Source organism: Equus przewalskii, chromosome 2, assembly GCF_037783145.1.
Source record: "Equus przewalskii isolate Varuska chromosome 2, EquPr2, whole genome shotgun sequence".
NCBI lineage: Eukaryota > Metazoa > Chordata > Mammalia > Perissodactyla > Equidae > Equus > Equus przewalskii.
Window position 1 is genome coordinate 33,535,686 of NC_091832.1, and position 25,050 is coordinate 33,560,735.

General features: G+C 50.5%; 1 protein-coding gene and 1 long non-coding RNA gene across 3 annotated transcripts; one reads left to right on the plus strand and one right to left on the minus strand.

Annotated features, from left to right (window-relative positions):
* Positions 1 to 3,288: 3,288 nt before the first annotated feature.
* On the minus strand, positions 3,289 to 24,473 carry CDA (cytidine deaminase). 2 transcript variants are annotated; one of them, XR_011534779.1, is made up of 5 exons: positions 24,088 to 24,431; positions 11,952 to 12,063; positions 7,206 to 7,263; positions 5,844 to 6,047; positions 3,289 to 3,805 (listed from the first exon to the last, which is right to left on the minus strand). XR_011534779.1 is itself a non-coding variant. In XM_070600418.1 (4 exons), the coding sequence occupies exons 1-4, from the start codon at positions 24,239 to 24,241 to the stop codon at positions 3,692 to 3,694; spliced, it is 438 nt and encodes a 145-aa protein (XP_070456519.1). In that variant the 5' UTR covers positions 24,242 to 24,473; the 3' UTR covers positions 3,289 to 3,691. The 2 variants fall into 2 exon arrangements, 1 of the variants encoding a protein (XP_070456519.1); XM_070600418.1 differs by lacking the exon at positions 5,844 to 6,047 and having other exon boundaries at positions 24,088 to 24,473.
* On the plus strand, positions 12,129 to 16,266 carry LOC139080339 (uncharacterized). Its single transcript, XR_011534781.1, has 3 exons — positions 12,129 to 12,386; positions 13,179 to 14,249; positions 14,753 to 16,266. It is a non-coding gene; the product is annotated as an uncharacterized lncRNA (long non-coding RNA).
* Positions 24,474 to 25,050: the final 577 nt, after the last annotated feature.

The window sequence follows — 25,050 nt, forward strand, 5'->3', positions numbered from 1 at the left end:
AGACTCTGGCTTCCGATTTGCTCTTTCTCTTGCTCTCTTGCTTGCTTCTTCTGAGGAAGCTAGCTGCTGTGTTGTAAACTGCCCTGCGGAGAGGCCCACGGAGCAAGGAACTGAATAGCAACAGCCACAGCCCACAAGGCACCGAATCGTGCCAACAGCCTTTGGAGTGGATCCTTCCTCAGCTGAGCTTTCGGATGACACTGCAGACTCGGCTGACACCTTAACTGCAGCCTCGTATGAGACCTTGAACCCAATGACGCAGCTCAGCCCAAATTCCTGACCTGCAGAAACTGTGAGATACTAAATTTTCGTTGTCCAGAGCTGCTAAATGCTGGCATAATTTGTTACACAGCAATGGATAACGAATGCAATCATTATGTCGTATTTTTTTCGGTTCGGTCATAGAGTTTTTAATATCCTCTCCCTTAACTTCCCCTTCTCATACCTTTCAAAAACTATGTTAACAGACTGGGTGTTCCTTCCATGCCTGTTTCTGTGCTCATATAATCATATGCAAAATATTACATGCATGTGAGCCTTATGAGGCCATTCCATTATTTATTCTTGAACAGTGTTTTCTGGCTTCCTGTCCGACCCAGGCACCCAGAGCATTCTTTGAGTCTGTCAGTTAGAGTTCTGCCCTCCTCTCCGCCAAAAGGAAATCCCAAAGAATGTCATAGTTTACATAAGCAATTAGCAGCAGCTGGCGAGAGCAGCACAAATATACATGCTTCTATTCATTTCCATGAGAATCTGGAACTGGGCTTTAGGGTCCTAAAAAACACAGACATACTGAACAATAGAGCGTGTGCTGCTCTGAAATCACAGGCCCTCAGAACAGGGGGACTGCAAAATGAAAATGCTTTTCTTTTAAACAAATGCCCCAGCCCCTCTCCAGCCAAATGGGTGTTGTTCTTCCAAGAGGACATTGTTCAAATAATTTCTGGAATCTTCCTTTGTGAATTGGCTTCCCCTGTATTTCCACGAAGTGTAGGCACACTGGGCTTAGTCTGTTGGTCAGTCTGCCTTCTTTGGCCCTCCCCAAGCCCCATTGCTTAACCGGATGACCCTTCTTGTGCTCAGACTGGAACATGCCCTCCTCAGGGCTGTCTTGCCCATTCTTAGGCTGCTACTCCCAGAGTGCTTTCTTCACTTAGGTGACGCTTGGAATGAAGTACTTATTTCATGAGATTATGGGGATCTCACTTCCCACCGGGAGACTGAGAGCCCCGTGAGAGCAGGGATTTCGTCTGTCATAGTCACTGCTGTGTCCCCAGGATCTGGCCCCAGCCCTGGAACACAGTAGCACTCAAGAAGTAACTGTTAAATGATTGAAAAGCTTGGCTAAAAAGACCGTTGCCTGTTTGCAAAAATCAAATCCATCCTCAAAGGACCAAAATTTGTCACTCTTAATAAAAGTCGCAGCTGACATTTATCAAGAGCTTGCTGAGGGTCCAACCCTGGGCTTAATATCACATTGTTTCATTCACTGTGCACAACGCTATGCGCGGGTACTATCATCCCTGTTTACAGAGGAGGAAGTTGGGTCTCAAAGCAATGAAATAACTTGCCCAGAGCCACACGGTTTGGGGCTGGCAACTCCAAAGATCAAACCTGTCACCATTATGCTATACCATTCTTTTCTTATTAAATTTTAAAAATGCTTTGGAAATTTAAAAAATACAGAAAGAAAAAAAATCACTAATTTATATTCCCATCAAGCAGAATTTTAACTGATGTTACTATCTTGGCATATTTTCTTCCAGCTTTCTCTCTTTTTTGTTTTTTCCAGCCACTTTGTTGAGAACATTAAGGAGAGCATATGGAAGGCCCCCTAGTCATCACTAAAGACAGGCAGGCTGGAGTCTGCATCATGCAGCGACGTTGGAATTACGATCCTGTCTCCCAAGATGGCGGCAAGCGGGGCTGGGTGTGTTGGGAACGAGCCAGTCTTACCAGACAGTGACACCTGCAGGTGCTCTGGATCTGAGCGGAAAGGGCTCCCACGGAAGGGGCGACTTACCTGTCCACTTCCTTGCTTGCCTCGCAAAGAGAAAACCTACACTCTATTCTTGCCACTGAGGCTGGCACCAAGGCCACCTCCTCTAGGGAGGACAGCCAGATCTATCAGCCGCCTTCAGAGGGCCAGCCCGGCTCCCACCCTCATTCAGTCGTCACTTTCCTAATTGTGTGTATGTACGTGTGCATGTGTGTGTGTGTGTGTGTGTGAGAGAGAGAGAGAGAGAGAGAGACAGAATGTTTGATAACCAATGCACCAATGAATTAGTTCCCTCCCTGGCCCTCCTCACACCCAAGAAGGGGTCCCCCACCGTGCCCACCCTGCACTTGGTAACTGCCTGGATCACAGTGTGTATTTCTGTGCATTAGACCTGTTTACACCTCTCTCTTCCTGTCTGACTGCAAGTTCCTCAAGGACAGAGCCTGTTTCTTATATGTCTTGCTCTCTGCAGTATTTGGCATATAAAAGACACTCAGTAAATAAAGGCAGCTAGACATCAGCTGTGAGAGACTGGAAAAAACACTTGGAGTCAGACAGATCTGGTTCAAATTCCAGCTCTGCCACATATTAGCTGTGCCACTTTGGGCAAGTGACTTAACTTCTCTGAACTTCCACTTGCTCATTGGCAAAGTGAGAGCAATATACTTTGAGCTTACAAGTGAGGACTAACTGGGTTCATATACATTAAACACATTAGCACAGCGCATGGCTAAGAGAATGCACTGTGTCCACACGGTACTGGGAGTCCTGAGACCTGGATTCTGGTCTAAGCTTTGCTGTAGTCCTAGAGCAAGTCACTCAACCTCTCTGAAGCCCAGTGCCTTCAGCTGTAAGGCACTTCACCAGGTCATTGAGCACTTTAAATAAAAAATAATCCACATGAAAGTACCTGACACACAGTAGGTCCTCAGAGAAACATTTGTTGTGCTGTCTAGACAAATTCATGCCTCCTCCTTTATGCTTTGGAATCTCAGAGACAGCCATGGGGGTGGACGGCATCCAGTGCTCAGGTCTATACTGAACCCAAAACAGACTGTAGAATGGCCAGTGGCAGTTAGGCCCAACCCAGCAGGGCCTCCCATCTGGAGAACGCAGGGGCAAGAAGCCTAAAAACTCAGCTTTCTACCCCAAAGGATATACAGTTCCAAGATGCCCATTTCCTCCCCCAGCAGTGAGTGTCCAAGTCTTTCTGTGAAGACAGATCACCCTGTACTTCCTAAGAGCTGCGAGCAATGACAGAGACACGGAACAAAACACACTCTCCCGAATCAGGATGTTCTGTGACGATTATAATTAGGAAAGTCGCTCAGAACAGGGTAGAACCTTGGGATGGCTGGTGGGGAGGCAGTCCAGACTAGGCTGGAACTTTAAAGAGGGCTCTCGAGAAGGAAAGGAAAGCATGGGGTGCTCTTGTCCTGGGGAGGACAAGGTGGGTTGCAAGGCGGGTGGCCCAGGCAGGAGAGAAACCCTTTATCACTTCAGTGGAAGACCGTGTTTCTTGAGTGTAATTCGGAAAAGCCATCTCTGCCCAGCCCCTGTAGGGTTGGAGCCCATTTGACAGATGTCCCCAGGTCCGTGAGAACATCTTCATGGAGTTTTCCAGGTGGCTGCCCCCTTAAGCACAGGTGGGAACCCAGGCTCTCCCAGGAGGTGGATGTTCTCCAACTGTCGCTATATCTTCTGCAGGTCCTGGGGCCCAAAGGAGGCGGGCAGCAGCTCCTGGACTGTCTTGACAACATACGTGCCATCCAGCTTGGTCATGTAGACATCCCAGTTGGTGCCAAACTGGAAAAGAGGCAAAGCCAGCATGAGGGAGGCAGTGTTGCCGAGGGGTTAGGACTGACCTGGGTTTGAGCCTGGCTCTCCCTCTTACGGTCTAACGTTCCTCTCTGTGCCTCCGTTTTCTCATCTGTGAAATGGGAATGACAATACCCATACTGTGCTCATAGAGCTTGAGAGACGAGCCAATGAAAGAATGTGTGTTAAGCAGTTAGAGTGCTTGGCATATTGTTAATGGGCAATAAACGCTCCGATCTGTGATTAAGGACTCACCAGGGCTTTATAAGAACAATATTCAACTTCTGGGGCCAGACCTCCTCCTGTTATGAAGGAAAACAATATCCACTTCCTTCACAGTATCACATTTACTCCTCACAACCAGAAGCTGCACGCCCGCCTCGGCACACACGAGATACCGCACACGCCTGATGTCAATATCTACTCTCTGAGGTCGGTGCTATTCTTATCCCCATTTTACTGATGAGAAAACTGAGGCTTAGCAGGGCAAAGTCTGCAAAGCAGTCCCTGGCCCCCAAGCCTCATTTCTTACTATTTGCTTTTTTTTTTTCTTTTTTCCAGTTTTGCCTCTCTTTCCTTCAGCTTTTTCACTTGCCTTCTCTCGTTTGCCACCATCTAATCTGTTTGGAGAAAATAGCAGTGAGCAGCTGAACCTCGGGGACCAGGGAGGGGGCGTCCTGATGTGGATTCCTCACATGGCCTGAGACAGGCCCTGGAGCTGGGCAGCCATTTCTGCCCCTCTGAAGTGACCCGAAGTCCATATTGTGAATTCAGTGCCTTCGTGGTGACACTTTTCATCTGATTTGGGAAATGAGTTCTGCTAACTGTGTCTGGTTTGCAGTCCTGGCAAGAAGCGGGAGGAAGATGGAGATGTCTGCCATGTTCGACAGATGCTTTGAAACCTAAGGGCACAAAAGCAAAACTGATACAACCCTCTCTTCCCTGAATTTACACAACTCCAAAAGCAGAAGCCCGCGTGGAACCAGCAGCTCCTGTTCTGCAAAGTGTCATTATGTCTCCTCTGAGGCTGAAAATAATCTGTCCCATTTACAGAACCATAGAGGCAGGGAGGCAGCCGTGAGGAGGCAGCTTTGCAGTCGGCCTGAACTGACCATGAATGCCAGCTCGTCACCGACTGGCTGTGTGTCCTTCAGCAGGTCATTTCACTTCTCTGAGAAATGAGGACAATGACACATCCTTTTCTCATAGGCTGGAGGTGGGGATTAAATGAGACGATGTATTTAGAGGGGCTAATGATGTCGCATCAGAGCCCTGGGTCCTGTGGGATTCTCCAAGCTGGTGGCTTTAACCTTTCGAGACTATGGAGGACAGAGACCTCTTTGAGAGTCCACAAAAGCTGCTGAGAATGTCATTCTCAGCATTTTCACATTCTCCTTCCCCAAATGTACACACACACGTCAAAAACTTCCTCTGGGCCCAGATTAAGAACTCATGCTGGGATCCACCCTTCTGTTTTTAGAGTTGAAAAACTGAGGCTTTCCATCAAGATGACCTTTGAATAAAGTGCATCGGATCCCTTGAGTCCTTTCCTTCTTTTTCTTTAGGAAGATTAGCCCTGAGCTAACCTCCACCACCAATCCTCCTCTTTTTGCTGAGGAAGACCGGCCCTGAGCTAACATCCGTGCCCATCTTCCTCTACTTTATATGTGGGATGCCTGCCACAGGGTGACTTGCCAAGCGGTGCCACGTCTGCACCCAGGATCCAGGCGGCGAACCCTGGGCCACCGAAGCGGAACGTGCGCACTTAACTGCTGCACCACTGGGCCAGCCCCTTGACTCCTTTCTTAAAAACACACAGTGGCTTCCCTTTACTCCTTTTTTTCCCCAACTTTTTTTTTAACGTGCTAAAATACACATAAGATTTACCATTTTAATGGGTACAACTCAGTTCCCTTTATTCTTAGAATAAAATATACCCTCTGGCCCGTGACCTCCAAGGCCGTGTGCCATGGCGTCCCTGCCCACCCTCTGACTTCATGTCCTGTTGCTTTTCCCCCTCACTCACCGTGTTCGAGCCTCTCTGGCCTTCTTGCAACTCATCAAACCCACCAGGTGTACGGGCATTAAACGTCCTGGCTCTTCCGCCCGCACGTCTTCTCTAGGCCTTTGTCTGCCTCATCTTTGCTCGTTGTTTATATCTCTACTCAAACGTCATCTTCAAATAAAGGCCTTTCCTGGCCATCTAAAGCAGGAGTTGGCAAACCTTTCTCTGTAAAGGACCAGATAGTAAATATTTTAGGCCTTATGGGCCATGTGGTCTGCTGTTGTAGGGCCAAAGCAGCCACAGACAAAACCTGAACAAGTGGATGTGGCCCTGTGCCAATAAAACTTTATTTACAACGTGGAAATTAATAAAAGAAACCTTAACTAAATTGGAGTGGGGAAGGGGGAGCCGTAGCGGGGCTCTCATGCTCTGTTGGATATTGTCAATTACACCAAAAAGGAAGAGGCACACACTGGCATCTTGCACCGGAAGTAAAACTCTGTCCTACGGAAGGAAGATTTCTCTCCCGACCTGGGAACAGCTCAGCCAATGCGAAAAGCCGAGGCTCAGCCAATGAGAAAAGCCGAGGCTCAGCCAATGCGAAAAGCCGAGGCTCAGCCAATGAGAAAAGCCGAGGCTCAGCCAATGAGAAAAGCCGAGGCTCAGCCAATGAGAAAAGTCGAGGCTCAGCCAATGAGAAGCCGTTGCAGCCCTCGACTGTCGCCTTCCGCCAGTGGACTTTCGTTAAGGACAGGCCCTCCCTCCGCCCCCTTTTGCCCTTGAAAGGCCGCTCCCTTATTTGCTGGATTTGCCTGTGGTTTGCCGTAGCATGTACATCTTGAATTACAATTCTTTTGGCTATTCCCACATAAACTCATCCTGAGATAAAATAACAGGCAAATTTGCTTTTTGAGTTGACAACAAGAAGCAGAAGGCTGGCGCCCTCGTTTGCTGACCTCCCACCCTGATCTAGAATATCACCTGCCGCCCCTTCTGTCACTCTTGACTGCTTTTTCTGCGTTCTTTTTCCATAGCCCTCATCACTCTCAGAAACTCTACTGTTGATTTCTTTTGCTCCTCGTTTATCGTCAGTCTCCTGCACCAGACGGTGACTCTGTGAGGACGGGGCCTGGCCTGTCTTTTCACCGTGGCTCGCAGCGCAAGCTCCATGTCTAGCACAGACTAGACACTCAGTAAGTGTTTGTCGAAGGAAAGAATAATTTCCAATGATTCATGCAAGCTTGGGGAGGCCTTAGAAGCCGGCCAACGTAGCAATTAGGACAGTGGCTGTGTCTCCCAGCTGGCGGCCTGGCCGTGCTCCCGTAGGCTGGGAAAGCAGGGAGGCATCCCTTTACATTCCAGAAAGAAAGAGAAGCTGCTTACCTCTCTCATGACTTGTCTGCAGGCCCCGCACGGGGAGATAAAGTCATCTTGCAGGTCACTGGGGAAGTAGAGAATCAGACATGGATCAGTGTCTCCTGAGGCACGACCACAAATGCTGAGATTCAGGCCCCGAGTCCTGCCCTGCTCCAGATGAGGTCAAACCCCATCGGGCAGCTCCTGAGTCACAGACGCGCCGTGTCCTCGAGGTGGAGAAGAAGCATGTGCTGGCCTCCCACACTTCCAAGAAGCAAGGCCATGGGCAGGAGCATTAGTGCATTCCGTAAACGTTAGTGATCGCTTACAGTCACCCACACCCCAGGGACACAAAGGTTAAGGAGAATTTGTGTCTCGCCTTAAAGAGATTGTTCAGCCCAGTGGGCAACATGGAAAACTGGATGTTATCATTTTAAACACAATGCAATAGGAATGCAGGGTGAGAGGGAGACAGCCCCTGCCCACAGAGTGAGGAGAATGTTTTGTGGAGGAGGTGGCATGTGGCTCAGTCCTTGGAGGAAGTGTAGCGTTCATAAGCCACCATTAGTGAGCAACTATTATGCTCCAAGCTCTGTGCCAGGCACTCGATATACATTATTTCATTTCATTCCCAGTACAGCCTGAGGGTCAGAATGACCAGGAAAGAGGTTCAGTGAGATGAAGTAACAGAGGTGCTCTTCTGAAGCCCCAAGTTTTTCTGTGTTGCAGGAAACGGAGATAGTATGTGCAAAGGCCCTGAGGCATGAAAGAATGAGGCATATGTGAAACAAAGAGAAAAGTGGGCTCCTTGCATTGGAGAAAGTCTGGAGAAGACAAGCTTATAGTGGAGGGGTAATCCTTTGTTTTTGAGAATTCAGGCACCTCCGGGCAGTCCTCCAGCTCTGAGCAGGGTGGAGGACGGTGATTAAAGAAAGTAGATTTAACTGTCAGAGCCTCCAAGCCTGCTGGGGCACCAGAGGTTAAGCCAGCAGCTGCCATCGTCCTTGCTCTTCTAGACCCACAGCTCTGTGATACCTCTGGAAAAACAGCATTTAAAGTTCGCTTCTTCGTCAGCTCCTCCTCTTGCCAATTTGACCAAGTCATTTTAACCCATGCAAGGCCCATTTCTTTGCCTATAATATGTGGGCAATAATGTCATCTACGTTGTTGTTGAAAGATAAAATGAGATAAGGTATACGAAAGGCTTCATAAATTTTAGAATGCTGTATGCATATTGTTATGGCCCATGCTAATTACTGGGCACTTACTCCTTTCCATAGATAAGCTCTGTCAGAATTTTAGTACCTTATCAAATACTGTTTTATTATATACTATGTGTTCTGTGTACTAGTTTATAATTCATTTGTCTTATTATATATTAATACTTATCACATTGTTTATTCTTTTCTTTTTTCTCTTTTTTTGAGGAAGATTAGCCCTGAGCTAACATCTGCTGCCAATCCTCCTCTTTTTGCTGAGGAAGACTGGCTCTGAGCCAACAACCGTGCCTATCTTCCTCTTTTTTATGTGGGATGCCTGCCACAGCACAGCTTGACAAGTGGTGCATAGGTCTGCACCTGGGATCCGAACCGGCGAACCCTGGGCCGCCGAAGTGGAATGTGCAAACTTAACTGCTGTGCCACCAAGCCAGCCCCATATCACATTGTTTAATATGTGCCTAGAATATGCCAGGCATCCTGCAAAGCACTTTATATACATGATCTCATTAATTACCACATATTTATTGAGCATGTACTATATGCCCAGCACTGTGGGTGCTGGGGATGCAGCAGTGAACGGACAGATGAAATTCATTGCATGCAGGAGTTTTTGACTATGGAGGGGAGCCGGACAGCCGACCGACCGACTGACCAGCCGTGCATGAAGTGGGGCTAGAGGTAGATGCCGTGAGTGTAATAGAGCAGCTGAGGGCAGAGGGCTGGGGTGCTGTTTTATTTAATCCTCATGATAACTCCCTTTTGTAGGTGGGGGGGGGGGGTCCAGTCAAAGAACGGTTCTGCTCCATGGAAAGGTGGGGTCCTTTCTGAGCACACTGCCAGCTTCAGAACAAAAATCCATGGGGATATGAGAAGGTGGGGACCCCTGCCCTGGATGTCTACTGAAGCTAATTAACCCTTGTGAGGACCAGGTGACAGGTGGTACAGCCAGAGCCTCTCATAAGCTCTTTGGAGGTTGGACTCTATGTTATTTTTACTTCATTTCACCCATGTTGACCGAGAGCCTGCTCAGTGCTAGGCAGGCAGGGAGAAAGAGCAACAAAGACCAAGCAGAGAATCCCTGCCGTCAGGGCCCTTACTGGCTGGAGGGGGAGATAAAATCTGCATGTAAATGCCATAACACAGGTAGACTGTAGGAAGCACCATGGGAGAGGTGCTCTGAGTGAAATTCAGCCTCCTTTCCCTGGCCTGTAAGGCCTTGTATGATCTGGCCCTTGCCAAGATCACCACTTCCTTTCCCAGTCTTGTGAGATGCATGGCTAACTGCCCAATGTATAGCTCCTTGGACAAGATGACCTGCTGCATTAGGGTTTTCAAGTTGGAGGGGGTGGGCAGTGAACATACACTCCACTGGGAAGTTGGATTTGGCCTAGGGTTCAACCACCAAAAGTTACAAGATGGTGCATGCAAGCAGCGTAGCTCTGGAAACTGGGAGGCAGCCGATAGTAATAATGGCTTACACTTACATGGCACTTCCCTGTGCCAGGCACTATGCTGAGGACCTTAGGTGCATTAATTAATTTCATCCCCTAACAACCCTATAAGGCAGAGGAATGTAGGTGCTCTTGTCATCCACGTGTTACGGATCATGAAAGGTGACGTGACCTGCCCAACGTCACAGAGCTGGTGAGTGGCAGAACAGGATCTGAACCCAGGATGTGCGGCCTCTGCCTTCGGTAGTTTTGCAGTTTGCAGAAGTGATAACGATAACTTATAACAAGAGTTTTAATTATTGCATTCTCTGTGCCAGGAGCCTTACAGAAATAATTTCCCGAGTCCTCGCAACAGCCCAGTGGGGAAGTATTGCTCTCCTCCACTTCACAGATGAAAAGCCAGGCTCAGAGAGGAGCAGCAACGTGCTTCCTAGTGAAGCCCAGCGGAGGTCCGCAGGGGAGCAGGATTTGAAACCAGGTCTCACTAAGCCCGGAGCCAGGGCTATACCCATGACTTTTGTGTAAATAAGGACATTTGCTAATCATTGCTAGCAATATCTGGTCATGTTTAAAAGTAGATAATGACCAAGAGAAACCACCTTTCATTTGGAACATTCTAAACAGAGCAAGGCTACCGTGCCATCATCCTTTCTTTGACTTTGGCCTGTTTTTCCCCAGAATATCATTATTTTCTTGGATCAGCTTTGCAATTGAGTTATTCTTCCCCAACTTTCTTTTAATAAAGTGTAATTCACATCCTGATGTCTGCTCGTCCGCACAGAATGTTCCCAGCACGGCCTCATCTATTTCTCCCAAAGCTGAAGGGACGCCAGGCCTGACCTTGGCCACAGGGAGGGCTCTCGGAAGCCGGGGCCCTTCTCCCTAAGTGGACCTTGGCTCCAGTTACTCAGGACAAAACCTTCGATAACCTGGTCCCCCTCAGGGCCAGACCGAGGCAGAGATTAGGATCTTATAAAAGAGATGGAAGCTCGTTTCTGTCACACGGCTCCCATCAATCTCCGCAGCTTGCATTTCTGCCAGAAAGGTCATGCAGCTCCACTGCAAGGAAGAGAGAACTCACTGCACCCAGGCGTCCCCAAAGACCAAGATTGGGTGGGCCATGCCATCTCTCTCCGGGTGCGTTCAACATTTCCCATGTCGTTTCCCCCGCACCATTAACGTGCTAAGACAACTCTCTGAGACAAGGCACAGGTACACGCAAGAGCAATTCACCATTAGATCAGGAGTGTGATGGGGTCTGAGTCAAAGAGCCCTTCGCATGCTTGAATCCTGAAGCCACTGAGTCTGAGTCCAGAGCCAATGAGAACTCAAGGAGCATCCTTTGAGGGTAGCACGCGGGGACTTGCATGGTGATGTTTGGGGCACAGAGAGCGTGTTGCTCAGTGCTCTGGTTCAGCTGGAACCTGGGTGGGATTAGATGAGTTGGAACCATAACCAGAGTTTACCTGGCTGTCACTGTGCCAGCTTGTCTTTGTGTTCTGGTTCTTGGCACTAGAGGCGATTGACACCCAGGGCAGGAGTCAGCTGGCACAATGAAGGGGCCCAGCGTCAGCTCAAGGAGAGCGGGGAATGGCGTTTGAGTTCCCGGCACAGCATGGTGCAATGGAATGAGCCTGGAGTGAGACTCTAAGGATCTGGTTTTGTCCTGGCTCTGCCACCAACTCCTGGGAGTGTTGCTCAGCCTCTCTGGGCCTCAGTTTCTTCAGCTGTAAAACGGGGCACAGGGAGTCCCTACCAGGTGATTCTTAGGTCCCTGCAGCTGTGGGTTTCTATGCTGCTTTTCTGTTGTCTCTCATGGGGTTTCTGTTGCACTTTGTGCCGTTATCAGAACAAAAACACACCTGCCTTGTCTTCAAGTTGCCTTGGTTATTTCCCTGCTCTTCGGCTCGCCGAGGGCAGAGTCTATTTCTTATCTATCTCCTTATCCTCAGCACTCAGCCCTGCGTCCTATAAGGTGTCTGGCACTTAGGAAGTGCGGCATAAGCATATGTTAGGTGAATGAATGGACGAATGATAGGTGCGTGGTGGATGTTGGCTGGACAGATGAATGGATATTGCTGCGACCCGCCTGTCCCACTCACCTGGCGATAGCAATTGCCTTGAAGTCTTTGTACCCTTCTGAGACGGCCTTTTGGATGGCAGTCCGTTCAGCACAGATGCCCAGAGGGTAGCAGGCGTTTTCTATGTTGCACCCTGAGAAGAGAGGAGCGCCTAGTGAGCGGAAGCCCTTCCTGTTGCACAGGTTGAGCAAGAGGCTTGCCCCATTCCAGGGCAGGGAGGGACCTGTTGCCCTGAATGGGGTGGGGAGAAGGAGAAGGCAATTTGACCCAGGGCGGGAGACTCTGTGACCCACTGGGGCAGGGACCCTGCCCAAGAAATGCCCTCTCTCCTCACTTACCCAAGGCCTCCATCTCGAAGCACAGCCTGGGAGCAGGGGCAGTGTAACAGGGCGTATGAACCCGGCCTCATCTCCCCAGGGGAGGTCAAGGTCAAGAGAGATGCCGAAGCTTAAGAAGGTAAGCCGGACCCCCACCCCTGAATCTAAGAGACAGAAGCCACAGGGTGGGTTGCCTGCTGGTGGCAGTGGTGGCGGGAGGGGCTCCTGATTCAAAGATTGGGCCTAGGCAAAATTGTTGGTGCTGGTTATCAGCTATCAGAGATCAACCAGGGTTCTATGTGACGTGTGTTTCAAAACAAACTGTCAAAACCATCAAACTAACCCAAGAAAAACACCCAAGCTTTGCAAAAGGTGTCTGTGATTGCACAAGACTTAAGGCAACCCCAGGTTTCTCGTGAGAGGTAGGCTGTGAAGGTGGCACAGCCTGCAGTCAAGAAGTCCTCCCCAGTGTCCCTCTCAGGGGTAACCCTGGGGGACAGAGGGCAAGGCCTGCTCCCAGGAGATAAAACGTTGGCATAGCCAGGTTGACTGACTAAGAAACTCCCCATATGCAGGGAGGGAAGGCCATGGACAAATGGCTCCAGGAGCTGGGCCTTCCCCTGGCCATCAGGATATGTTATATGGTCTGTATCACCCTTCGCAGCTTGCCTTTCTCCCTGAGGCAGAGACAGTAATTGTTCCCCGGTATTCATTTTCTCCTCCTTCCTTTAAGTAATACAAGTGACCCCCCCCTTCCAATATGGCAGATCACATGACCACTCAGCCAGAGACTATATTTCCCAGACTCCCTCACTGCATAGCGTGGCCATGTGACTAAGTTTGGCCAATATGTGGTCCAAAGAGATTTCTGGATCACATTTTTTGTAAGAAGATTGCTCACTCTTTACTTCCTTTCCTTGCCCCTCCACAGGCTGCGATGGGGTGACAGCTTTGACCATGTGGTTTGTGGTCATGGGGATGGAGGAACAATGAGACAGAAGAAACTTGGTGTCCTGGTCAACTCATGGCGCAGAGTTGAGCTGCCTTTTGCCCTGGACCCACGGCCTACTCTGAATTGTTACGTGAGAGAAAAAGAATTCTGCCATGTTTGGGTCATTTTACTTGGGGATTTTTGTTACAGCAGCTTAATCTATATCTGACTAATACAGAGACTGAAGGTGGGATGCGGGTTTACCATAAAAGTCTACAACATGTGGCCTTGGCCTATCAATTAGGTAACGTAGAAGAAAATACAGACACGGCAGGTGGAAAGCTGAGGGCCCCTGCCACTCCATCAGATTGGTGAAGGCCCACCCTGCAATAACCCGGAAGGCAGACCACGTCACCGATCATTAGGATTTTTCTACCTGGCAATGGCAATGGGAGTCAGCTCTGTGGCAAAGTTCTGATTAAGAATGTCATCTTCCCACCCAACCTTTTGTTTCTGGTACCTCAAGGTAGCTAGTGTTTAAATGAGGCAGCAGGGCTGGGCTGGGCAGGAAAGCCAGTTAGTGAAAAAGGAGAGTTGGTAGCTTGAGAACCGTGTCCAGCAAGGATCTCTGGGTGTGGCACTCCTGTCTGAAAGGGATTGGAAGCAAAGAGACCAGAAAGTTTCCAAGTTTATGGTATTTTGGAGAGCCAAAGAAGCCAAAAGTCTGGCCTACAAAATCCTGTGATTTTTCCATCCCTAAATAAAGCTCTAGACCCCCATAACTCCACCAACGGAAGTGAGCTGAGAGAGCTGTATAGCCCCAAAGAGGGCGTTCTCTCCAACCCCCACTCAGATGTGGGCCTGAGGATGATAATGGTCAAGGAAGAAGCTCCCAGAGGGCCAAGCCAGGGGCCCCAGCGGACAGTGGACAAGGAGGTTACCCCCAGAGCAGAAAAGAGAGGCAGAGTGTCCGCCAGAGCAGGGAGTCTGCAGCCTTCTTGCCCAGCGAGGGTGATAACTGCGTGGACGAGTGGCCGCCGTGTGCTCTCTGTTCTCCCCTTTTCCTAACAGGTGATTTGATGACTGTTATCCCTTCCGGCTTCATGTCGTGTATTGCAGGAGTGGGTGTGAAGTGGCGGGCAGACGATTACTTTTTAGTGTTCGGGCCACTAAAACAGCAGGGCCACATCTGGACCCGAGGAAGGGGACTGTGCACCACCATGAGATCCTACTCTTGGAGCTGGAGCAGTGACTGGGTGGGACTTTGGGTGGCCTCCCTTGAGGGGGTGGGAAGTGGGTCCTATGTGTGGGAAGAAGGATGTGCACAGATATTTACAGGCCACAGGGGGCCTGTGGCAAAGACCATTCCCAGTGTTCCCTCTCCCAACAGAATCCACTGCACTTTGGCTGGGCACGTGCCTACCCAGCTGGAGATACAGTTCCCAGCCTCCCTGGAGGCGTGTAGTCCCGCAGTTTTGGCCAATGGGATGTGGACAGAAGTGATGGGTGCAACTTCTACATGACATCTTTCTGGGGACGTGGCTTGCCCCCCACTTCATCTTTCCCTTTCTCAGAGGCTGGAACATGGATGTGATGACGTGTGCCAGTTTTGAACAGGGGGATGAGGACACCACTCTGTGGATGGCAGGACATCAAGACAGAAGGAAGCTGATCTCCTGAACCACCTTGCAGAGCTGAGGGGAGCAGAAGAGTCTGCATGCCCAGACTCCAGCCCTGCCCTGCTCTGTTAGAGGAGAGACCCGAGTGAGCAGGGGTCTTGTTCGAGTCGCGGCATTTGCGTTTGTTTCCTCAACTTAGTCTGTTCCTCACCTGTTACACTCCCTTTTTCTAAGTCTGAGCTTTCATTGCGATTATGCAGTATTTTGTTCCTCCTGTATTTATCAAATTTGGAAAGTGTTTGGTCATTCTCTACTCATATATTTTTGTCCCCTATTTTTCTGCTCCTTCCTTATTCACATCGACATGTGAGGAGGAGGGGTTAAATTAATCACAAATTAATCCTTTAACCCCCTACCCATTGTCACGGTTCTCAGGATCACGGGCACTCCTGTCCCACTGATGGAGGAGAATGGATGTCCCTGGACAGCTGGGTACCTTCGCTGCAAGTCTCCTGCTGGGGTACCGGGGGGTGTTCACTAACAGGCTGTGTGGGGTTAGGTGGGGACAGATTTGGAATTACACTTTTGGGAAGAAGGGCAGGTGTGTATCCTGGGCACCAAAGAGCAGACTATACTGAGCATTTATTGTTTTGATAATTTAGCACTTTTTCCTCCTTTTTTTTCCTAGGGAATGAGTCTTACCTCATTCCTCAGTGCGTAGTTCAAGTGGGAGTGGCCACCCTTTCTCACATGACCTTCTTATTGGTCTAAGGATGAGCACCTGACCCACACCGGGCCAATCAGAGTTCTTCTCCACTCAGGAAATACAGTTCCTCTGTGAGACTAAGAGTGTGGACCTGGGTCCTGCTGGTGGCCTGGTTTCCATTCGTTATGGAGGAGATCATTAGGAGACAATGAAATGGACATTCAGAAGAACGGATGAGAGATGAGATGAGAGATGGCCAGAAAAGTCCAGCCTGGTGCCAGTTGTCCCTGAGGCCCAGCCACACTCCAGCTCTTCCTATAGTTAGTTATATGAACCAATACACTCTGCTTTTGTCTAAAATAGTTCACTTGCATTTCTATCACTTGCAACCATAAAGAAATCTGTCAATACAGTTGGGATGCAGGACAGGGAGCGATCAAGGAGTGGTTAACTTTTATTGCCCACCTGCTTTGGCCAAGCATTTGTCCATATCCACATGTGAGTTACAGTGGCCAGGACAGCTGGCCCCTTATTGCTCAGCCTCTCTGCTGGGTCAATGAAAGTTAAGTGAATAAATGAATACATCTCTCTTGCTCCCCAGCTAGACTCCCCGGACAGGTTCCTGATGGCCACCTGAAAAGACTTCCTTTAAACCCATCCTTGCCTGCCCGTCCACATCTGCCCTTCCCACCTTTGCTGACTTTGACCTCACTGCATTTGACTTCTGCCTCTCCCAGATTTTTATTTAATTAAATTAAATTAATAATTTTTTGTGTGTGTGTGAGGAAGATCGGCCCTGAGCTAACATCTGTGCCAACCTTCCTTTACCTTATGTGGGACACCACCACAGCATGGCTTGATGAGCGGTGCTAGGTCCACACCCGGGGTCTGAACTTGCGAACTCCAGGCCACCAAAGCAGAGCGTGCAAACCCAACCACTATGCCACCTGGCTGGCCCCTTATTTTTTTTTAATTGGTTCATTGTCTCTCCCAGATTAAGATTCCTGCCAGGCTTGCTCCCCACTCTCCATCTAGCAATCCTCCCAGCCCTGCCTTGTCCCTGACTCGTGGGCACTTCCCCTATTCAATGTGATTCATATAAATCTTGGGTTTTATGGAGTAGCTGCTAAAGCAAATTGCCAAATTGCAGAAGGCCCAGTCTGTCAGGACGGTTGCCCGTGTCTGCGTGTGAAGTGCGGAATGGCCTCATACAGAGAAACCTTCCTTTCCTGTGGGCAAGATTTCAACAGGCCGGTTAGAAAGAGAGAGGCGTTGTTTCAGAAGGCAGCACGCTTACAAGCCCCGCTGCTCAGAGAGGCCTTTGTAGGAAGAGCCCCAAGGTTCTACCCTGCGACCCTTTGTCCCACTGGCTCTGAGAATTTGGGGAAGGGACTGAACCTTCTGGAGGCTCAGTGTCCTCATCCGTGAGCTGACAATGGCAGTGCCCTCCACAGAGGCCTCCCGTGAGGATGAGTTGAGATGGCGCGTGTAAAGCAGTCAGTACAAAGCCTGCTAAGTGCTCTGATTAATTGCCTGAAAGTCAGGGTTCTGGTGGCGGTAGGCCTGGGTGACTGGGCTTCTGCTCCGTCTAGACAAGGCATGACAGTGGCCCTATTTCTGTCCTTCAGGCACTTGGACATCCTTTCAGGATTATAAGCCTTTACATAATATAGTGCCAACCTGCCTACCTCTTGGACCTCATCTCATTTTGCTCTCCAGGCCTATTAGCCTTGCAGCTGTTCCCAAGGATGGCTAGGACGCTTCTGCCACAGGACCTTTGCACTGGCTGTTCCCACTGCTTGGAACTCTTTACTCTCTATATGCACATAGCTGGCTCTACTCAGGTCTCTGCTCAAATGTCACCTCCTCAGAGAAGCCTTCTGTGATTGCGCTATCTAAAATTGCTTCCTCCCACCACTGCCTCCAACCCTCTCAATCCATTTATCCTGCTTTAATTTTCTTCATAGCACTTAACACCTTCCTAAATATATGTCTTTATTATCTAATTCCTCCATTGTAGTGTAAACTTCCTGAGGGCAGGGACTTTGTCTATGCTGTACATTGCAGCATGCCCAGGGCCTAGAACAGTGGGGCCAACGAGCCTCCCAGTTACTTATTATCAAATGATGAAATTTCCCACTTCAGTGCTAGAGCTCTGAGATGCAAGGGAATAACTGTATTTGGGGCGTCTCGCAAGTTCAAGCGTAGTTTCCGTCTTGCTTTAAAAACAACCAAAAAAGAGGAAGGAAGTCCTTGGCCATGAACTGCAATCTGAAAGGCCAAACAATTTGTTTTGCTTCCCTAAGCCTGGAAAACAGGCTGTCGTCTATCTAGGCAAACCAACTCCATTCCTGGTGTTGCTTTCACTTCCTCCAAAACACACACGAGACGGGCTGGGATGGTGCCAAGTGAGGAATCCATAATTAGAAGATTGGACCAAATAATACTATGATGATGGTGCTATTATTACTAATTGCTTTCTTTTATTCTTTTTTGAGGAAGATTAGCCCTGAGCTAACATCTGCTGCCAATTCTCCTCTTTTTCCTGAGGAAGACTGGCCCTTAGCTAACATCTGTGCCCGTCTTCCTCTACTTTATACGTGGGACACCTACCACAGCATGGCGTGCCAAGCGGTGCCATGTCCGCACCTGGGATCTGAACCGGTGAACCCGAGGCCGCCGAAGCGGAACGTGCGCACTTCACTTCTGCACTGCTAGCCCAGCCGCTATTCTTTTCTCTAATTGCTTTCCTTTTACTGCCAGGCACTCTGTGGAACACTTTCTCTGCACTATGTCATTAATCCCATTAACGACACTGTAAGGCAGCTCCTGCTATAACCCCATTCTGCAGAGTGTAAGAGCTGAGGCTGGTGGCGGGGAGCCAGGACTCACATCCTGGCCTGTCGGATACAAGGACTGCCCTTTTTCTTTCTGGCATTTCGGTGAGGCCATGTTTTGAGGTGGTTTGGTGCTTAAGCCAGGGCTGGGGTCAGATGTCATCTAGACATCAGCAAGGAAAAAGTTCACAAAGAGGCAGTTCGGACCCTGTCACCCAGAGTAGAGAGCAGGGCAGGAGAGCATGGCACGCGGCCTGTGCCCACTCTCTCTTCTGAGGGATCTTAGTAAGATTAGAGCAGCAGTTCTCACAAGCATGTGCCACTCCACAAGCATGTGGGCATCAGAATCCTCTGGAGGGCTTCTTAAAACGGATATCTGAGCCTTACCCCTGGAGTTTCTGCTTCAGTGGGTCTGGATTGGAGCCCAAGAATTCACATTTCTAACAAATTCCCAGGAGGTGCTGAGGCTGGGGGTCTGGGACCACATTTGAGAATCAAAGGACTAGAGAAACGTCATGTCCACGTGCTTGAGGACTACACTCTCTCCGTGTTCCTGCCCCCCTGCCCACTGCCAATGCAACGCAGCTTCACGTATGCGTTATCCTAACTCAGCTGTCGACTCAGAGGTGTTAGTGAAGCTCATCCTTGTACTGAGCCACTGTTGAGTGACAATGGAGTGCACCAATGGATGAACCCCAGGTGTGGCAGGTGGGCAGGGCTGCAAGGAGAGGAAGCTGGTCTGGGGAGCCTGCTTTGACTCACTTGGAAGTGCTGTGGGTGGGGCTGAGGGGCCTGTAGTAAGTCAACCGCTGTGCAGAGAGGGTAATATAAAGCACCAAAGAGTGACGTGGAGGAGAAAGGGAGCCCAGGGAGGAATCAGGAGGGCAGGGGCTGATCTGGGGAAGATGAGTGAAGGGCCAGATTGAAGGCTTAGCCAAGGCAAGCTGGATTCAGCAATTAGCCAGGATATCCTTGTCTTTTTTTTTTTTTAAGGAAGATTACTCCTCAGCTAACATCTGCTGCCAGTCCTCCTCTTTTTTTTGCTGAGGAAGACTGGCCCTTAGCTAACATCTGTGCCCATCTTTCTCTACTTTATATGTGGGATGCCTGCCACAGCATGGCTTGATAAGCTGTGTGGGTCCATGCCTAGGATCTGAACCTGCAAACCCCAGTTGCTGGAGTGGAGTGCATGAACTTCATTGCTACGCCACTGGGCTGGGCCCCTCAAGTGTCTTTGTAAATGTTGTTTGTTGCTCCCAGAATTCATTACAGCTGATCCAGTAAAGTGCTTTTTTCCCTAGATGGCGATGGCATGTATAAAATGCTGTAGTCCTTCTAGAGAGAGGGAGGGAGAGATGGACCAAGGCCACGAGCTGAGGAGAGAAACTCTCATCCCTTGTGTGGAGCCAGCAAAGAGCGGTCCTCCGTGATTCTCCTCCACCATCTCTCATCGGCTTTCCACAGACCCTGGCTGAGGGCTGCCACCTGGGAGGCCCTGGGCTGGCTCCGTTTCCCCTGCCCAGTCCCGCTTCTGTCCCATCTTAAGGCTTCTCTTTGTGTCCTCACCTCACCCAGCTCCTCCTCTCTCCGTGGCTCTCCCGACAGCAGTCACAGAAGGTAGTTGTTGTAGCTATGAACTACCATTCTGGTGGCCCATCTGCGAGGGCCACAAGGCCTGGGCAGGGTTGGGGGTAATAGAGGGAAAATGATCGTTATTATGAGATCGTGACAGAAAGGCTGTCCTTGCAGCCAGACCTGCTTTTGAATTGGATGGAACACCAGCTGCCTCTGAGTGGGGAAATTCCACGAGGGGCTGGTCTTTTGTGCAGCTGGAGAAAGTCGCAGGACTGGGCAGACCTGTCCCACTATAAGCTGTAAACTCACAGCGTCTAAATACCGCTGTGCCCTCGCTGCTTCCTAATGTCTCTGGATCACCCCCTGATGCCCTATCTGGTTTCCTCCGTGGTTCGAGGTCCCCTCCCCTCCAAGCCCTGCCATACTGCCGTCTGTCCTCGCTTTCCATCTCAGTGAGGAGATCCGGAGATTCTGGGGCCCTTCCTCCGTTGGTTCCCCTCTCCTCATCACGACTCTCTGCCCCATCCACATATCCACCCTGTGGCAGAAAGAGTGTGGCATTTGGAATCAGATCAAACTGAATCTCGGATAGCTCATTTATAAAATGTGGGGCGTTTGGCAATGGTTTTGGTCTGCTTGGCACCTCCACAGTCCTTGTGGGTACAGACCCCCATCAGGGAGGATATGCGAATCAGCAGGTCCCATCACAGTACTCCCTCACAACTGTGATTGGCCCGGGGATGAGCACATGCAATCGAGCCCTTCCTGGAATTTTTCCATCTCGAGCCTGCACTTATGTTCCCTGATGCCTGGAGAAAGTCCACCTGCAGGGTAAGAGAAAGAAACCAGCACCCAGAAGGATAAGGAAGGGCGTGGTGACATCTGAGTTCCTGGATCCAGCTGTTTCTGAGACAACATCTACCCTTGCCCATTACGGTTCCGGGTGGTTTCTCTCATTTACAACTGAAAGTGCTCTGACTAATGCATGTGACACTCATCGTCCTCCCTCACATAGTGGCTGTCACATTACGAGAGATCTTCCATACGAAGGGCTTAGTGAGCGCTCAATCCATGGTGTCTATTAATATTGCTCTTGGTTCCTGTCCGTCATGTCCCCAGTATCAGCCAGCTCTGCTTTCAGTGTCCCACCTCGGTCAGTGCCTCGTCACTCCCTGGCTGCTCTGGTTGGAAATCCTGGGACAATATTCCTTTCTTCTGTTTCTAATACTGCCCATCCCAGGCCCGGTCCATTTGTCCCACACGATATCTCTGAGACCTTTCCTTCCTCTTCATTCTACCTGCTACTGTCCTAGTCCGAGCGATTCATTCACACGTTCACTGAACCTTACCTGAGGACGCAGTATAGGCCAGGCAAGGTGCCGGCACCGTGGACAGGTCAGTGAACAAGACAGACATCATCCCCCTGACACTCTCTTTGCCTCTGCCCTCCTTGAGTACTAACAGATGAATTGTCCTCGAACACCACTCTTGTGTTACTCTTCTTCTTAATAACATTCCTTGGCTGCCTACTTCCTACCTCATCAGATCTCGGTGTCTCTGCTCAGCCTTCAAAAGCCCTCCGCAATCTGCCTCCCAGTCATCATCATCATCCCTTTAAGAGGAGAAGTAGAAGCAGCCATCATCTGTGACATTCTTATTGTGGGCCAGAACCTGTGCTAATCTGTTTACAGGCATCAGCTCCTTTAAAGCCCCACAGCCAGGGATGAGAGTCAACATATGCACTGATGGAGGTGGTGCAGCTCCAGCAATCAGGCAGGACCCTGGCCGCCACGCCAGGCCAGGCGAGCCCGCTCCGATCACAGCCGCCCTGAAAAGCCGGCTTAGTGATCCTCCCATTACATCCGTGTAAGCTGACACTCAGAAGGGTGAAGGGTCTTGCTAGGGTCACACAGCCGATAAACAGCAGCACCAGGATTCAAACCTAGGAGCCTCTAACTCCAGAGCCTTCGCCCCATCCCATAGGGCCTCCCTAAAGCCCTACTGCACAGCCCTTTCTATGGGGACACAGGTTCTTCCCTGCGACTTAAATAGGCTACCCTCCTGCTCACTTCATTCATTCACTCCCACAGTCATCAGGTGAGGCTCCCACTTTGAGCCATGGCCTGCGTAAGAGGAAGGGACCTCCTCGAAGGCAGGGACTACATCATTTCTGTTCACTGTGATATCCCCAGCACCTGGTACGTTACCCAGCACGTAACTGGTGCTCGGTGAATACTTGTTGAATGAATGAATCAGTCCAAGGATGGAGGGGGCCCCTCCCTGTATACCATCTGAAGGGGATGTGGAGGCGTTGGAAAGAAGCAATAGCTGATTCCGTGTGCATGGTCCTGGAGCCATGGGGTAGGGTGGGTGGCAATGTTGTTTGTGGTAGTGGTTAATGTTTAATACCCATCTGAGCCACCAGGCCAGGCCTGAATTTCCACATGGGACACAGAGATTCTTTATTCCCCTCAGAGTAGCAGACTTTGGAGTCAGAGGAGCTCAGGGTTCACATTCCAGCTCTGTGGGCTTACGGGTTAATCTCCCGGAGCCTGTTTCCTTCTCTGCAAGGTGGGGATATAGCGACCACCTTGCAGGCTTGTAAGGGTTAGACGGGTAACATTAGGCATGTTCCTTCCATGTGTTAGCACTCGCTCAAGGTTACTTCTCCAGCTCAAAGCTGTTTAAGACTCAGGTGACTCATGAAATTGGACAGAACCTCAAAAGACAAAGAGATAACACGAACATCAAGGAGAACCCAGAAGGGGCACTATCAAAGGGGAGGCAGGGGCCCCAGTGGCCTCACAGCTGAGCAGCAGCGGGGGTGAGTGGCTCACACCTGTCCCAGGGTGCTGGGGGTGACCAGTTAGATGCACATGTGGGAGTCTCTGCTCCTTTAACTACCTGCTGCCAAGCGGAAGGAGAAGGCTAGGCACCGGGACCGGGCACTCCCATCCAACCCTTTGTGCCAATTCTCATCTGCCCTGGGGTGGTCGTGGGAAGGAGAGGGGTGGGGAGGGGCATGGCTTACCAGCCACCTCCACACCATGTTCCCCACCATCCTGAAAGAGAATCCCCCTTAACTTAGCAAAAATAAGTGTGAACTTTTGCTCAAGTGAGCTTTTCTATTAAACCAACAAAACAAGGGCAGGCCCAGTGGCATAGCGGTTAAGTTCGCATGCTTGCTTTGGGCGCCCAGGGTTCACCAGTTCAAATCCTGGGCGTGGATCTGCACACTGCTCAAAAGCCATGCTGACGTGGCGTCCCACATAGAAGAACTAGAAGGACCTACAACTAGAATATACAACTATGTACTGGGGCTGCGGGGAGAAAAAGAAAAAGAGGAAGGTTGGTAACAGATGTTAGCTCAGGGCCAACCTTCCTCACCAAAAAGCATATAAAAAACCCCACAAACCAACAAAACAAAGGAAAGTTGCTTAGGAACAGATTCATGCTGACTCAGATTCCTGTCTCCACCTCGCCAGGCCAGCACTCATTGCTGGTCACCAAACCCATCCTGGCTCTTTCCTCCAAGACTCTCTGCAAGGCCGGCACCCTATCAACAAGCTGCCTGACCTGGATTCCTGGCTTTCTCCCCCAGCCATCTGCCAGCATGGTGGGTGATGGGAAAAAGCAGGGTTTTGGGGACCCCAGCCATGGGTTCCACCACCAGTGTCCCCGTGTGACCTTGAGCAGGTTGTGTCACCTCTTTGGGCCTCAGTTTCTGCATTGAAAAATGGGCGTAACACCTGGGTCGGTGGGTCAGAGGGGTGGACTTGCTGACAGAACTTGTGGGGGCCTTAGCAGGGTCCGGACACAAGAGGGCTCGGAGAGAATTAACCCTCTTCCCCCCAGGACACGAGGACTGCTGATGCCTCCCGTTCCGGCCTCTCCCTCCAGCTCCCTTCCTCATCCCACCTCCGGCTTCCCAGTCCTCCAAGAATCAAAAGCCCTTGGATTTAAGCAGCAGATGGGTTTTTGGGGCTCCTTGAGACCTTCAAGCCCCCATGTCGGACAGCAAGCAGAGCAGGGGCGAGAGGCAGCATTGCCCTCTCAGAGCTGCCCTCTTCTTGGCCTGTGCCTCCCACGCGTCCTTTTTGCTTGTCTGCTTGTCCTCCTCTGACTTCCCCATCCAGGCTGCCGGGGATGGGTCCCCAGGCGCCCGCCCTTACCCGAGAAGATCCTCCCGTCCAGGGTGAGGAGGGCGGCCCCCACAGGGAAGTGACTGTAGGGGCAGTAGGCTGACTTCTTGGCCTCCTGGCAGGAGAGCAGCAGCTGCTGGACCTGCTCGGGCTCCAGGGCGCAGGAGGCACGTTCCTGGGCCATGTCAGTTCCAGCCGGTGGAGGAGAGGAAACAAGAGCTTGCTGTCTGGCGAGGCTGGGCCCCACTAAGACTAAGACGGCAGCTCCTCCCCCCGGGTGTGTCCCTGCGGCAGGGCCAGACCAGGGAGAGGAGCCTCCAGCAGTTTGGAGCCAGAGGGGATGATGTGTAGGGCTGAGCTGGTGTGTGTCCCCGTGTGGAAGGATGTGTCTTTCACACTCTCCCTTAGGAACGGTTCTCACTGCTGACTCACTGATGGGTGAGAGGGTGAGGGGATGGGTGCCACCATGTAGGAGGTGACTGCGGACACATATTCCTCAGGGAAGACGCTGTTGGGTGGATAGGCATGAGGTCTAGAAAGTCCAAGGGTTGAAAACTCTCAGTTTGTTGAATGACTTTTTCTCTCCTTTGCTGAATGAAGGGATGAGGCTGAAAGGGCAGGGCTGGGGCAGCCACATTCCCAAGACAGGGAACGTGAGGGCAGCAGTAAGATTGGGGAGCTTCCTTATTTCACCCCTTCCCCTTCCAACTCCTCCCTGTCTCAACACGGAATTCAATAATTATCTCAGCCGGAGGGAACCTCAGACATCCTCTTCCTGGGCCTTCTCGTTGCTTTGTTGGCAGAATGAACATTGGGTTGGTGGGAAAGGAAGTGGGTTTGCATCCTGGCTCCACCACGTTCCACATGTGTGATGGATGGCAAGTTACTTGACCTCTCTGAGCCAGTTCCCTCGTCTCCACGGTGAGGGTAGTGTTAACCTCTGTTCTCTGTCCTGGGATCATGGAAGAGCTTGAGTGTTGGAGTTTAGTCGAC